The sequence below is a fragment of the Sciurus vulgaris genome (assembly GCF_902686455.1).
Source record: "Sciurus vulgaris genome assembly, chromosome: 1".
Lineage (NCBI taxonomy): Eukaryota > Metazoa > Chordata > Mammalia > Rodentia > Sciuridae > Sciurus > Sciurus vulgaris.
Window position 1 is genome coordinate 33057105 of NC_136461.1, and position 14600 is coordinate 33071704.

The window sequence follows — 14600 nt, forward strand, 5'->3', positions numbered from 1 at the left end:
TTCTTCGGCGTGTGGAGTAGACAGGTCAGGGGTCAAGTGTGGAACATCCTCCTTGGCCCGGGCCGGTGCTGGAGGGCTGTGTGATGGCCTCGGAGCGCCCGGAGCCGGAGGTGAGGGACGGGCGGGCGCAGTTTTGGGTCCGGAAACTCGAGGGGGAGGGTCCGAGAAGCAGGTGTGGCTTTGGCCTCCTCCTGCGCAGCCTCGGCCGGGCCAGAGCAGCCCAGAAACCAGCTCTCTGTGGTCCGCAATTTCCTGGGCGACTAGAGAATTTCTTTGCTTTGTTTACTGATATTTCGTTTGTGTCGCCGACCCTTTGACCTAATGATAGTGGTATTATCAAAACTTGTTTTGATTATTTGTTTCAATTTAAATGGGCAACACGACGGTAGACTGCCTTCGCCGGCTTCTATATTCTTCAAATGTTGAAATGCAATAAACAGCATGCGTTAATTTAGTTCTAGGGCTCATGCTTTTAGAAACAGCAGCTTTTGTTTCAAGGAAAAAAATATATTTGACTAGGAGTAAGACCTTGTTCCAGTATTTACTCTGGTATTTAGCTATCTCTGCAACCTTGGGCAAGTCTGGGATGTGTATAAGGATACAAATAGTAGTCGTTACTTGCTAGATAGATACTTCACTACTTGCTAGGCAACTTTCTAAGCACTTTACTGATACCAGTTTTCACAACATCCCTGATGTTTCAGTTGAAGAAACTGAAACACAGAGCTGTTAAGAGTAATAAAGTTAACAGCTAGTGAGTGTTTTGGCTAGAACTCCAAAATAATTAGTCTGGCCCCATACATACTGTGTTTTGTTGCAGTACTGGGGATTGAACACAGGGGCGTTCTATGTCTGAGCTACATTCCAAGCCCTTTTTATTTTATTTTATCCTAATTTTGGTCCTGAGGATTGAAAGCACAGATGCTTTACCACCAAGCTACATCCCCACCCCTTTTTATTTTTTAAATTTTGAAACAGGGTCTTCTAAGTGCCCGAGGGTCTGAAATGCTAACACTGACCTCAAACTTGTGATCTTCCTGCCTCAAGTGCCCCAAGTTGCTGGAATTACAGGCAATGCACCACCGTGCCCAGCTCCCAGCCATTTTGTTGTTTTTATTTTGAGACGGGATCTTACTAACTTGCCAAGGGTGGCCTTGAACTTGCGATCCTTCTCTAGCCTCTCAAGTAGCATGGATAACTGGCATGTGCCACTGTGTCCAGTCAGACCTTCTCTCTTTTTTTAAATTTTATTTTTAATTATTTACTTTTTTTTTACAGACTGCATTTTGATTCATTGTACACAAATGGGGTACAGCATTTCGTTTCTATGGTTGTACACGATGTAGAGACCTCTTCTTAACCATAATGTTGACAGCATAGATAATAAAGTAGCCACAGGATAGCAAATGTCTACTTCATTGAAATTTTTTTTGTGATGACACCCAACATTAAATGTGGTTGGTTATAGGAAACTATGCCCTACTTAAAAGAATCAGACATGTTCATGAGGGTAATGGGGTATACCGTGTATCAAAAATATTAATACTGAAAAAAAAACATGAAAAATTGGAATATGTTCCCATATATGTTAAAATGAGAGGACATTGAGGGATATCATGGGGAAGTATAATATACCTTTTAGGCAGAGAGCTAAAATAATCATGTCCCATAAAATGTAATATAAGTCCCATATGTAATCTTAATTTTTCTAATAGCCACTTAAGGAAATGAAAAAAGATAGTTGACAACCCAAAGTTAAGCATTTGTTAAATTCTTTTTTTTTTTTTTTTTTTTTTTTTTTTTTTCAGTGCTGGAGTTCAAACTCAAGCTCTCCTCTATGCTAGGGAAGCACTATACCACTGATCTAAATTTTCAGCCTATATTTGTTCTTGATTTGCTTTCTGAAAATTTTGTTTCAGAAGGTAAAAGAAGCAAAGAATTCTGCCTCTGAACATTAAAGAAAAATGCTTTTAGAGGATATTAGTATCCCAGTACAAAAAATGTACCTAGTCAGATTTAGGAAATCATTCAGTCATCATATTCTGTGGGTGTTGCTATGGACTCAGAATTTTACTAAGCATCAGGGTGGAAACAAAGAGGTGTAAGACAGATGTGCTCCCTATCTTTTTCCCCATATTTTATTGGTACATTATAATTACACATAATAGTGAGATTCTTTGTTACATACATGTACACAATATGATAATATAATTTGGTCAGTATCATTCCCTTTTCCCTTCCCTCTTTCTTCCCTTGGTCCCTTTCTTCTACTGGTCTGTCTTCAGTTTTCATGAGATTCCCACCACCACCTTTTTTTTTCCTTTTCCCCCCTCTATCTTTCACATATGAGAGAAAATGAATTGGCCCTTGACTTTCAAATTTGGCTTATTTCCTTTGACGTAATTCTCTCAAATTCTGTCCATTTTCCTGCAAGCGGCATAATTTCATTCTTCTTTATAGCTGAATATAACTCCATTGTGTGTGTATGTCACATTTTTCTTATTCTATTGACAGACACCTAGACTAATTGGCTATTGTGAGTTGTGCAGCTATAAACATGGGTGTGCATATATCATTATAGTATGATGACTTTAATTCTTTAGAATAAGTTCTGAGGAGTGGTATAACTGGGTCATATGGTGGTTCCTTTCCTAGTCTTTTGAGGAACCTCCATGTTGATTTCCATAGTGGTTGTATTAATCTACAATCCCACCAAGAGTGTCAACTTCCTTTTTCACCACATCCTCTCCAGCATTTATTATTGTTTGTATTCTTGATGGCTGCCATTCTAACTGGAATGAAATAAGATTGCAGTGTAGTTTTGATTTGTATTTCCCTAATTGCTAGATATTGAACATGTTTTCCATTTATTTGTTGGCTGTATATATATATATATATATTTTTTTTTTTTTTTTAAATTGGGCGTTTAAGCCAGGAGGGCTTAACCACTGAGCCACATCCCCAGTCCTTTTTATTGTTTGAGACAGGGTCTCCCTAAGTAGCTGAGGCTGGCCTCAAACTTGCAATCCTCCTGCCTCAACCTCCTGAGTCACTGATATTACATGAGTGTGCCTCCTTGCCTGGCTTGTATTTCTTTTGAGAAGTACCTACTTAGTTCATTTGTTAATTTTTTGGCATAAGTTTTTTGAGTTTTTTATGTATTCTGTATATCAATTCTCTGTCATGAATAGCTACCGAAAATTTTCTCCTAGAGATTCTCTCATCACATTTTCATTGTTTCCTTTACTATGCAAAGCTTTTTAATTTCATGTCATCTCACTTATTAATTCTTGGTGGTATTTCTGAACTTTAGGAGTCCTACTAAGGAAGTTGTTGCCTGCCCTTACATGTTGAAGTGTTGATCTTACATTTTCTTCCAGGTATTACAAAGTTTATGGGCTAATTCTAATTCCTTAATCCACTTTGAGATAACTTTGTGCAGTGTACATACTCCCTATCTTTCTGGAATAAATAAACATTGAATTATGATAACAAGTATTGCAGTGGAACAAATGAGGATGTTTCACTAGGGTTTTTAATCTACTTCCTTGAGAGATTGAGGGTGGATGGATCTGAAAGTCTCAGAGGAATGACATTTGAGTTAAAGTATCTAATACTCAGAAAATTCCCACAAAACAGGCACTATTATTATCCCTATGAACAGATGAGGAAACTGAGGCACAGAGAGTTTAAGTTTCTGTGCCAAAGCCATATGGCTAATAAACTGTAGAACCAGCATTTAGTCCCAGGTTCTCTAAAACTAGAGTGCATGCTCTTACCTGAGCAATGTGGAGAACTGGAAAGAGATAAGGATGGAGAAGATTCAGTGTGAGGCTACACTAGAGGATTAGGAAGCTGGCATAAGTATAATACTAAGGAGATGTCAGACAGTTCAGGGCTAGGGGAATCCAGATTATTTTTTGGAGTCTGTGAACAGAAGACAGCACATGGTTTAGAAAAGACTCAAAAAATAGTCCAGACCTTAATCTCAAAGGGACAGGTGCAAGAACCTGGAAACAGCAAGACAGTGTTTCATTCATCCTGTATACATGGTATGCAGCACACTGCCTGGTAATGTTTTTATTCATCTTGATACAAATGGTATGTAGACCTCAATAAATATTCCAAAGAATGATCGCCTTCCCCTACCATTGTTCTGACTCTCCTACCTAATTGCAACAACATCCTCATGATGATGTTCTTATCCACATGTTGTCAATGAAGAAATTGAGGAATGGAAAAATTAAGTAACCTGTCCAAGATCCCCTAGAGAGCAAGTTATAGAACCAGATTTGAATTCATGTCTCTGACCCCAAAAGCTTGCTTTGTCATCTTTGGCAGTCTATTTTAAGAGTGATGCACTTCAAACTTGAGGAGGATTAATACTGGGATGTGAAGCTCCATCTGAATGTGGGTGCTGTGAAAACACAACTAACTCAAGGATTCTCTACAGTAATTTGGAAGGCTCCCTTAGGGATCTCTTTAAAATGCAGATTCCTGAGCTCTGTCAACTCTTAATTTGGTTGGTCTGTGTTAGTGCCCAGGAATTGAAGATGCATTTTAATAAGACATCTCAGGCAATTCTAATGCATCTGGGTCCTTGGATCTCACTTTGAAAAACATCATTGTACTTGCTTAAATTATTAAGTCTTCTGGTTCTGATAAAGTACATCTTGAATGTGAAGAGAACTTAGGAGATTTTGGGTATTCTGTTGACATTTGAAGGATCACATATTAAGAGGGAATATTGCAAGAAAGCTAGGCAGATGTTCCTAGTTTCAAGAAGATGCCTCCACCCTCTATCTGGGTTACCCCATTTCCCCACTTAGTAAAACCTGCTCAGTCTTCAGCATCCTTTTCTCCTAAATCCCCAAACTGGGTCAGGTTACTTTGTTACTTGCACATTTTTATCCTTTGAAGCACTTATTCACATTGTAATATTACAATAGAGTAATTATTTGATTCATATTTTTGTCCTCCATTATAGGGTAAATTTGATAAGCAGGGAATGAATATTTTTGCTTTCCATTTTATCCTTATGAACTAGCTTCCTTCTTGTCTGTCTTATCCTAAAGACCCTTTTTAGGTTGGTTTTTTTTTTGTTTGTTTGTTTGTTTTTTTTTTTTTTTTTTTTGGTGCTGGGGATTGAACCCAGGGCCTTGTGCATGCAAGGCAAGCACTCTACCAACTGAGCTATCTCCCCAGCTAAAGACCCTTTTTAAATGCAAGTAAACCCATTGCTTAATTCAGCTTCTTTTTTTTTTTTTTTTTTTTTTTTTTTCCTTTTCCTTTTCATAAGATTTCTTCAATGAAAGGCAGTGGTAACTTTGCATTCTAGCACTACTTATCCCATGGGAAACAGTTCAAGAATGGCTACTTTGAATAGCTCTTGTCTAGGTCACTACTGTCTCCCTTTGTTTTTAGGGAGTCTTTCTGAATCACATGGTAGCCAGAGTGAGTTCCAAAACCCTGTATGGGGTTGACCTTACCCTTAAGGATAAAATTTAAAATGCTAGCATGAGCTGGTAGGGGTGACATAGGCCTGTAATCCCAGCAGCTCTGGAGGCTGAGTCAGGAGGATCACAAGTTTGAGGCCAGCCTCAGCAACTTAGTGAGACCCTGTCTCAAAATAAATAAAATAAAGGGGCTGGGGATATAGCTCAGTGATAAAGCACCTCTGGGTTCAATCCCTAGTACCAAAAAAAATTTTTTTAAATACAATAAAATGCTAGCAAGAACCTACCTCAGCATAGTGTTGGGAAGCAGTGTAATAGTAGTATTTCCTAACGTGATTTTAGAGACCTAACACAAAATAATACGAAGTCATGTCATATCAGTGTTTAAATTGTCTTTTTGTCTGATTTTGTCAATGCATTCTTTTTTTTTTAGTTGTAGATAAGACACAATACCTTTATTTAATTAATTTATTTTTATATGTTACTGAGGATTGAACCCAGTGAGTGCCTCACACATGTGAGGCAAGCACTCTACCACTGAGCTACAGCCCCAGCCCCTCAAAGCATCCTTTCCGTTTATTACCCCATCATGTTGTTTCTTATCACTGCTTGAAATCTTTTCTGCACTTAACACAGAGATGGTCAACTTCCCACCTATTTTTTCCCCTGTGGTAATGGGGATTGAACCCAGGGTGCTTTACCACTGAGGTATGTGCCCAGCTCTTATTTTTTTTTTCCCCTTCATTTTTCATTTTGAGACAGATCTCACTAAGTTGCCTAGGCTGACCTCAAACTTGTGATCCTCCTGTCTCAGGCTCTTGAGTGACCAGGATTATAGGTGTGAGCCACCAGCCTATCATCAAAACATTCCATTTTTATCCATTTGTCACTCAGTAGAAGAGCTTTGCTCATCATTTGATGTGCTCATTATGCCTTGTTTTGACTTCTGACCCCTATGCCTACTATTTAGTCAAAAAAAAAAAAAAAAAAAAAAAAAGTAGTACAGAGCCTGGTGATAATTTGTAATAGTTAACTTTTATTATGTTCTTATTCAGGACCAGACACTGTGCTGAGCACTTTCATATACATGATTTCCTTTGGTCCACATAACAGCACTTTAGATTGGTATTAGGATTATGTCCATTGTACTAATGAGGACACTGAGACCTAAAGAGATCAAGTACTTTTTCTGTAATCACACAGCTAATAAGTAGCCAGCTTGGGATTCAAGCCCAGGCTGTCTGAATCTGAAATTCTTGCACTTAGCATCTACAGAGTGCTGTTGACAATGTAGGTGTCCAGGAGATGTGAGTTCCTTCTCCCATTCCACTGTCACCTTTGTTATTTTCCAGGATCTGCTTCTGTTTCTTTTTATCCTTTACTTCTGTCTTACAAAAGAAGAAAGACTTTCTACATCCTTAGCCCTTGCATCTCTGCTATCCATGCTCTTCTCTGACATTGGGCACCCTTCCTTAATGCATTTTCAGGGCCTTTTCAATCTCCTCTGCATATTTCCCCACTATGGGGGGGAATACATCTTTGCTTCCTTTTGCCATCATGTTTCTTAACAGGTAGCCATTGGCTTCTATTCATTTATTTTCCACCACCTCTCTTCAGCCCTTGGAGCTAGTATCCTCACCCCCTTACTAGGCAGGAACACAAGAAGAGAAATGTATGATTTGTCTAGGACAAACAAAAGTAAGGGAGTAAGACTTGGGGAAGCTCAGACCAGTTGATCCTTATTTCCTCTGTGAACAGGTAGGCAAGTTATCTGCTGGGAGTGTAGGAGTTACGAGATTGGAAAACCTTCTGTGGGGAATTGGGAAGGCACCCAAAGAGGGAGAAGTCAAGGGACTGGTAAAGGCCTGCTAGAGTTGGCACTGCTGGCAAGGTGACAGTTTTTTCCTGTCATAGTATAGCTACCATGATATACATGTGAACAGAGGAGAATGTTGCATTCATCTCAACTCAAGGCTTTGGCAGGGCTTGTATAGTAAAAGGGCTTGGGCAAAGGAACTGAAGCTTGTTAGGACATTGTTGAAGTGACCCCATCTGAAACCATAGAGGAAAGGAACTAGAGTGTGGGCAACTGAAAGGTATGTGAGTGGAGTTTGTGACCCACAGAGGTTTGGTTTCAAGATGTTCACTTGGAATACTGGCCATTTACTTAGTGACTATTTCTTTAGGGCCTGCCATTGTTAAGACTCAAGAAAAACTGTTTGACATTCATGTAACAATCTTTGAGTTTGAATCAATTTGCCAAGTACAAAGGCACAAAAAATAGAACACGACCCAATCCCTGCCCTCAAGATTATAGATTATAGGAGAAATTCACATTAAACATTTGTGGAGCGGGGTGTGGTTGGCATATGCCTATAATCGCAGTGACTTGGGAGGCTGAGGCAGGAGGATTGTAAGTTCAAAGCCAGTCTCAGCAAAAGTGAGGTGCTAAGCAAATCAGTGAGACCATATCTCTAAATAAAATATGAAAATGGGCTGGGGATATGGCTCAGTGGTTGAGTGCCCCTGAGTTCAATCCCTGGTACCAAAAGAAACAAAAAAAGGTTATGGAAACATAATGTGGAAAATGTGGGAAGGTCATTTCATCTTTGTGGAGGTCTGTGCAGAGTGAATGGGAACAAAGGGTTGAGACTTGACTTGCTGGTAACACTTTGCATGGTGGCAGGGGTGAACTTGCTGCCTTGCTCTCAAAGTGTCAGCCCCTTGACACATAACTTGCACAGGGTCTGTATATGCTGAAACTCAGTGCCTTTACTTTCAGATTTATTAATGTTTCTGTCCCTAGGTGGAAGAAGCTGGGCAGGTGTTCCTGTTAATGAAAAAGGATTATCGAATCTCCAGAAATGTTCGCCTGGCATGGTTTCTCAGTCATCTGCATCAAACTGTGCAGGCCACACCTCAGGAGTTGCTGGTGAGGCCTAAGAGACAGGCACGAGGGGCTGACCCAGAAGGATCTGTTTTGTTGAAGTGTGCTGAAAACAGACAGGAGGGGAGACTAACTCTGAGAGCTCTGAGTTGGAATTTCAGGGGAGTGGGGTCAAGTGACTTTGCCCAAAAGATGATCTCCTAAGGGAGATCTGATTAATAATTTTTCCAGATAATTGGGGGAAAAAGTAGGCGATTGTTTATGGGAAGCAGAGCCAGTTGTGGGTAGTTCTGTGTATTAAAGGCAAGTCTAGGGAGCACTTCATAACATTTGATCCACTAACACACTTTAGATTGGAATTAGGATTATTTCCATTTTACAAACGAGAATATTGAGACTTTAAGAGGTTAAGTACCTTTTGTACAGTCTCACGGCTAATCAGTGGCCAAAAATGGGATTCTGGGAAGAAAGCAGCCACTCTTTCCTGATCCTTTTCTTCTTATCTCCATCTTAATTTTCAGCTTCAGTCTGAGCAGGAGTTGGAAGTTCTTAGCATTCTGCCTCCTGGGTGGCAGCCAGATGAACCAGTCGTCCCTAGGCCATTCCTCCTCGTACCTTCTACCCGGGTTACCTTCCTGGCTTGGCAGTATCGATTTGTCATTGAGCTGGACCTTAGCCCATCTACTGGCATTGTGGTAAGCAGTTTGAGAGAGACTCTGGAAAGTAGGGATGGAGGAGTAAGGGGTAAAGAGGAGAGAAAGGATCCCAACCAACCACTGTGGGAAGAAGATGGACTTATAAAAGAATGATGACTGTTAAAAGGCAGTCCCATTCCATCTGTGGCAATATATTTAGGGGTGTGATTAGTCATAAGATGAGGGTCCTACTGACTCATGGAAGCTGCTTGTTTCTGCCCTCTGTTTAGGGTTGCTTTTGGGCACCCTTGAGAGAGTTTATTTGCATTGCCCTCAGGATGATTCCACAGGGGAGATCTTGTTTGATGAAGTTTTCCATGCCCTGTCACGCTGCCTGGGCGGGCTGCTTCAGCCATTCCGAGTGCCTGGATCTTGCATCAACTTCCAGCCTGAGATCTACGTAACTATCCAGGCCTACTCCTCGATCATTGGCCTGCAGTCCCACCAGGTAGTGCATACCCTCTCCAGCTTTCTATCCTTAGACCAGATTTCCAATAATCTGCTAAGTACTTACTCTGTCTCTACTGTCAAGTCCCCAGCTCTGCTGGTTTCTCTAACCTGTTTCTTAGTCATTCTCATGAGTCTCTGTCCCCTTGAAAAGAACCAGTTCCTCTTGCCTTGAAGATGCTTCCAAGGATGGGTCAGTTGACATTGATTAGACAAATGCCTGTCTCATTCCCCTCTTTACTTTTGTCGGATGGTTTCTCTTGTGCTGACTCTTTGCACTACCCCCCAGGAGATGATCTTTTGGAATATTTTGTGATTTCAAACTATTACAGATATTAAAAAATGTAATTTTTTTTTAAGGACAGAAAAGGGTCATTTTCTCTGAGGGCCTCTGAACCGTCAGGTGTAATGCTGATCACATAGATAATTACAGTGCTTATCCACCACACAAGCAGGCTATCGCAAGACACTCCTTTTGGAGAATGGCCAAGTCTGTTACAAGAATATCTGTTTTGGGCTTAGATAAGCATTGGCCCAGTTTCCCCTCATCTGCTCTTAACCTCAACTCCTTGGTAGGGGCTTATCCTAAAACTGTCCCTGCTGGCTATATTGTCACCTTAGCCATCAAACTTTTTTTGGGAGACAGACAGAAGCCAAGAACAGGATCTAAAGGTCTAAAGTAGACAGCAACACAACTGGTACATGCCAGATCCCAGGGCAGGGACTCTCAGCCCTTTGTCCCAGTTTAAAGTGCTCTCCTAGGACAACTTTTAGCCTGGTGGTTATGGGCCACATCCCCAGACAGAGGCCAGGCTTTGCAAGTACTGATAGCCAAGGCAGAGGGAGCATGGGTGTTAGGTAATCACTCAAAACTTCGTTCTGCTTGGCAAACACTGAAGACTGACTTGTGCCAGGCCCAGGCTAGGTTCTAGAGACCCCGATGAATCAGATACTGTCTTTGTCCTGATGGAAGGAGTTGAATATTCAGAGGGGAAAACAGATATTGAAGTTGAACAAGGTAAGGGCACTAATAAGTTATGACTGGGGTACTGTGGAAACACCAAGAGGGAGCATCCAGCCACACCTGGGACAGTGACAAGGGAAGTCTTTTAGACAAAGCAGTATTTGAAACTGAGTCTTGAAGAAAGAACTGAGGTTAACTGTTCAAAAAAGAGAAGACCAGCAAAAGCAAAGGCACATAGCTATGAAACTGTACTCCTGATCGCAGGTGTTTTAGGGAGGTACATGCTATTCAGTTTTGATAGAGTAACGTTTGAATATGAGAAGGTGGTGGTACAGAACAGACCAGAGACAGAAGTGGGGGTCAATTAGGAAGAACTCTGAATATCAGGCTAAGGACTTTGTCCTTTATTCTATAGGGAAATTAAGAGCACTGGATCATTGCCTATGTTTACCTGGCAGTACATATACTGACTGTGTACCCTTAAACAAGTTACTTAACTTCTCTGTGCATCTGTATCTTTCCTCCAAAGTGGGGATTTGGGGAGTCAGGTGGTACTGGGAATTAAACTCAGGGGCACTTAACCACTGAGCCACATCACAGCCCTATTTTGTATTGTATTTAGAGACAGGGTCTCACTGAGTTGCTTAGTGCCTCGCTTTTGCTAAGGTTGGCTTTGAACTTGTAATCCTCCTGCCTTAGCCTCCCAGCTACTTCAGAGGCTGAGGCAGGAGGATAGCCAAGTTTGAGTCCAACCTGGGCAACATAGCAAGACCTTGTCTCAAAAAATAAAAAGAACTGGGGGTATAGCTCATAGGTAGAGCACTTGCCTTGCACATGCAAGGCCCTGTATTTATTCCCCAGTGCCACAAGAGCAATAAAAAATGAACAAAACACCTACAACATAATACTCCAAAATAATATTGTTAACATTTTATGAAATTTCCTTCTAGTCTAGTGAGTATATTTTGATTCTCCCCCACCACCGTCCCTTTATTCAAAGAGAGAAAGAGAACTATCAGGTGCATTCCAGACATATGACTTCTGTGTCCTGCTTTTTTATAATACAGGCATTGTCCCATGACATTAAATTTTCTTTGAGAGCTTGTTTGGAAGTTCTAGCAGGGAAATGCAACTACTCATATACTCTTGATTGAAGAATGGTTTTCCTCTTAAACTGAGCATACAGCTTTGGGAGGGACACCCATGGAGAAAGGAGGGAGGAAGGGGATATCTGCCTAGCCAGCCAGATCAGCTGAATCAATCCTGCTGATAAATGGGGTGACCAGTGTCACAACCAGATCACCCTCACATTCATGAAATATTCTTTGAAAATTATTTTAATTACTCCTTAACTTACTTTTCTATCCTGTTTTATCTTGAAATATTTAACCAGCCCCTTATTGTTGGCCAGTTGTGTTATCACAAATTTATCCCTTGTAAACAATACATATAAGAACTTTTTTTTCTCATCTTTCTGTTGCTCCAGTTCCTGCTCCTTCTCTGTTTTCCTTCTCACAGGCCTGTAGAGTGGGACAGTGTCCCACTTTCCCTCAATGGCTGTCCCCACCCCCTTGCCCATTCTGAAATAGGGAGTGAAGAAGTAGAAGTTGTTTCACAGGAGGGCAGGAGTCAGGGAGAATAAGTGAACATGAAGGACAGGTTATAGGAGTGTGAAGAGGAAAGAGGGATGAGATCCTGGGGTCCGCCACAAGGTCTTACAGGCCTGTATACAGGGGACATTTATTTATGTTTGAAGTAGAAGGAAATGAATCTACAGAGAGAGAGTGAAGTTCCTAGAGAGACAAAGGTTTGTGAAAAGATGGAGAGAGATTAGCTCTAGGGGAAAAGAGGAGGAGGAAGAACCCTTTCTTCAGAGCCTCCAAGGGAGAACAAGAACATGGATAGATGTAAACATGTTGTAGACCTCGAGGGGAATTCCAAGAGGGGTGGATTTCCTGGAGAGGGTCAGTGGGGAGTTCCTATTGTCTGACTTCCTTTCTCTATGAAGAGGGGTGGAAGTTATCTGCTGAAGGAAGGAACATTCATGGGGAAAGTAAGAAGAACATTTTGAGTCCAAAAGAAGCAGTAACCTCCAGTACACTTAGAAATGAGTAAAACCAGGTTTGCTGGGCTGAGGTGGGCAGTTTACATGACATACCAAAGCCCAATATGGAAGGAGCTGGGAGATCTTATGGTGCCCCCATGTGGGAGACTGGGGAAGCCCAGGGTGGAAGACCCTAAACAGAGGCAAACATTGTGACCCCAGATTTAAGATGACAGTGTTTTGGGACTATGCACAGGATTGCCATGTACCTGGGCTAAGAATTGCTGAAGTAGATCTGAGGCGGAGGAGTGGAGTCATTGAATCCTGGTTGGGTGGGAAATTAGGATTGCCTGGAGGGAGCTATGGCAAATAAATGGCGAGAGCAGAGGTCTGTAAGGGCCAGTATCCCGTTTTGGTCTTTCAGTCTTTCCCCTGTGCTTCTCAGGTGCTGGTTCAGGGCTGCCTTTTGGACCCTTCCCAGAGGGAAGCATTCCTTCAGCAGGTGTATGAGCAGCTCTGCCTCTTTGAGGATAAGGTGGCTGCCATGCTGCAGCAGCAGTATGATCCCCAGAGCCAGGTATGTGGGAGAGAAGTGGGCAGAGGCCATTTCGAAAGACAGTAGGTAAGGATGGAGGGCAGAGAGGAGGATTGATCCACCTAGAGAGAGGAAGGATGGCAGAAAAGGGCTGAGCCAGGGCAGAGTGCACCAAGGACAGATATGCTAGTGAACACTTACAACAAGCTTCCTTCTGGAGGACAGTGACTCAGATTCTTGGAGGGAGAAAAGGTAAAGGCCATTTGCTTGTGTTTTTTCAATCCGGGATCTTCTTCCCATGGGAATCTGAGAAGCTGATCATAAGTGACTTTGATCTCAAGTTAGTATTTTAAATAATCATGGATAAAGCTACTTGGGCTCATTAGAATTGCTTTGGATACTCCATAAGTGAACAGGTAAGTCAGTAGCAGTTCTGTGTGCCTGCTGACTGGAATGGAATTGAATTGTTTATAAAATATTTCATCATAGTGAGCACACAGCTTTGGGAGAGACACCCATGGGCAGTGACGGAGAAAGGGGACACCTAACTAGTTAGCCAGATCAAGAAGGCTCTTTTTTAAAAGGTGGAGAAGCCCTGCCTCAGTACAAGCCAGTGGTTTTTTGGTGCTGGACTTCCTCCCCATATGAGGTTCAGCAGCTGAGCACATGTGTAGAAGGGAGAACAGTAGGACTCAGCAGCATAGTGGGGAGCTTGGGGTCTTCACATGATTAGACCTGGGCAGTACTGGGCTATAAGTTCTGGTTTGGGGGCTGGAGATATAGCTCAATGGTAGAGCACACACTTAGCAAGTGTAAGGCCTTGAGTTCAAAAAAAAGAAAGAAAGAAAAAGAAGAAGCTGGACATGGTGGGGTGTTCCTATAATGCCAACTACTTAGTAGACTGAGGCAGGAGAATCACTCATTCAAGGCGAGCCTCAGCAATTTAGTGAAAACCTGTCTTAAAATAAAAAGTGAAAGAACTAGGGACATATTTCAGTGGTAGAGCACTCTGGATTCAATTCTCAAATAAATATTAAATAAATAAATATTAATTAAATTTAAAACAAGAAAAATTATAAATTCTGGTTTTGCCGTGGGTGAGGCAACAAAGCAAGCTGTCCTATTCTAATTTTTCTGTAACTTGGGGCCAGGCAGAAGACCAGTCCCCAGACTCAGGGGAGCCCTTGGGCCGGAAAGTAGGAGTCTCCATGGTGACAGCTGATCTTGGGCTGGTCAGTATGATTCGTCAGGGCATCTTGGCACTGCAGTTACTGCCCTCAAATTCTAGTGCAGGTCAGTAGAAAGAATGTTGGTGGGAATGGGGAAATGGGGATTCCGGAAGGGTGGGGGGATATTGTCAAAGATAGAGATTCCTGGTGATCACTGGGTCCCAGGGAAGAGGACCTGTCTCATTGTTTGCAAAATACAAGTCTGCACTAGTGTGTATCTTGAGTACCCTCAGCTCTGACAACCATCAGGGACCCTAGTGGAAAGGAGTGGAACTCCAAGGACATCACCTAGGGGAGATTGATCTAGCATCAAGAGAAAGAAGCAGGAGGGGAGGAGAAAAGG

The 14600-nt window shown here is 41.8% G+C and overlaps 1 protein-coding gene across 5 annotated transcripts in view; it reads left to right on the plus strand.

Annotated features, from left to right (window-relative positions):
* The first annotated feature begins 22 nt into the window (after positions 1–22).
* Positions 23–14600, plus strand: part of SZT2 (SZT2 subunit of KICSTOR complex) — a 51570-nt gene continuing 36992 nt past the window's right edge. For 4 of the 5 annotated variants that reach the window (XR_013757255.1, XR_013757256.1, XM_079100579.1 and 1 more), the window contains exons 1-6: positions 23–110; positions 8263–8388; positions 8865–9038; positions 9316–9486; positions 12939–13070; positions 14180–14321. Coding sequence is in view for 3 of the 5 variants with exons in the window: in XM_079100579.1 (XP_078956705.1) it covers positions 84–110; positions 8263–8388; positions 8865–9038; positions 9316–9486; positions 12939–13070; positions 14180–14321 (772 nt within the window). In the remaining 2 variants the exon portion in view is untranslated. Of the gene's footprint in view, positions 111–8262; positions 8389–8864; positions 9039–9268; positions 9487–12938; positions 13071–14179; positions 14322–14600 lie in introns of those variants that run through there. The other variant, XM_079100580.1, reaches the window with a different exon arrangement.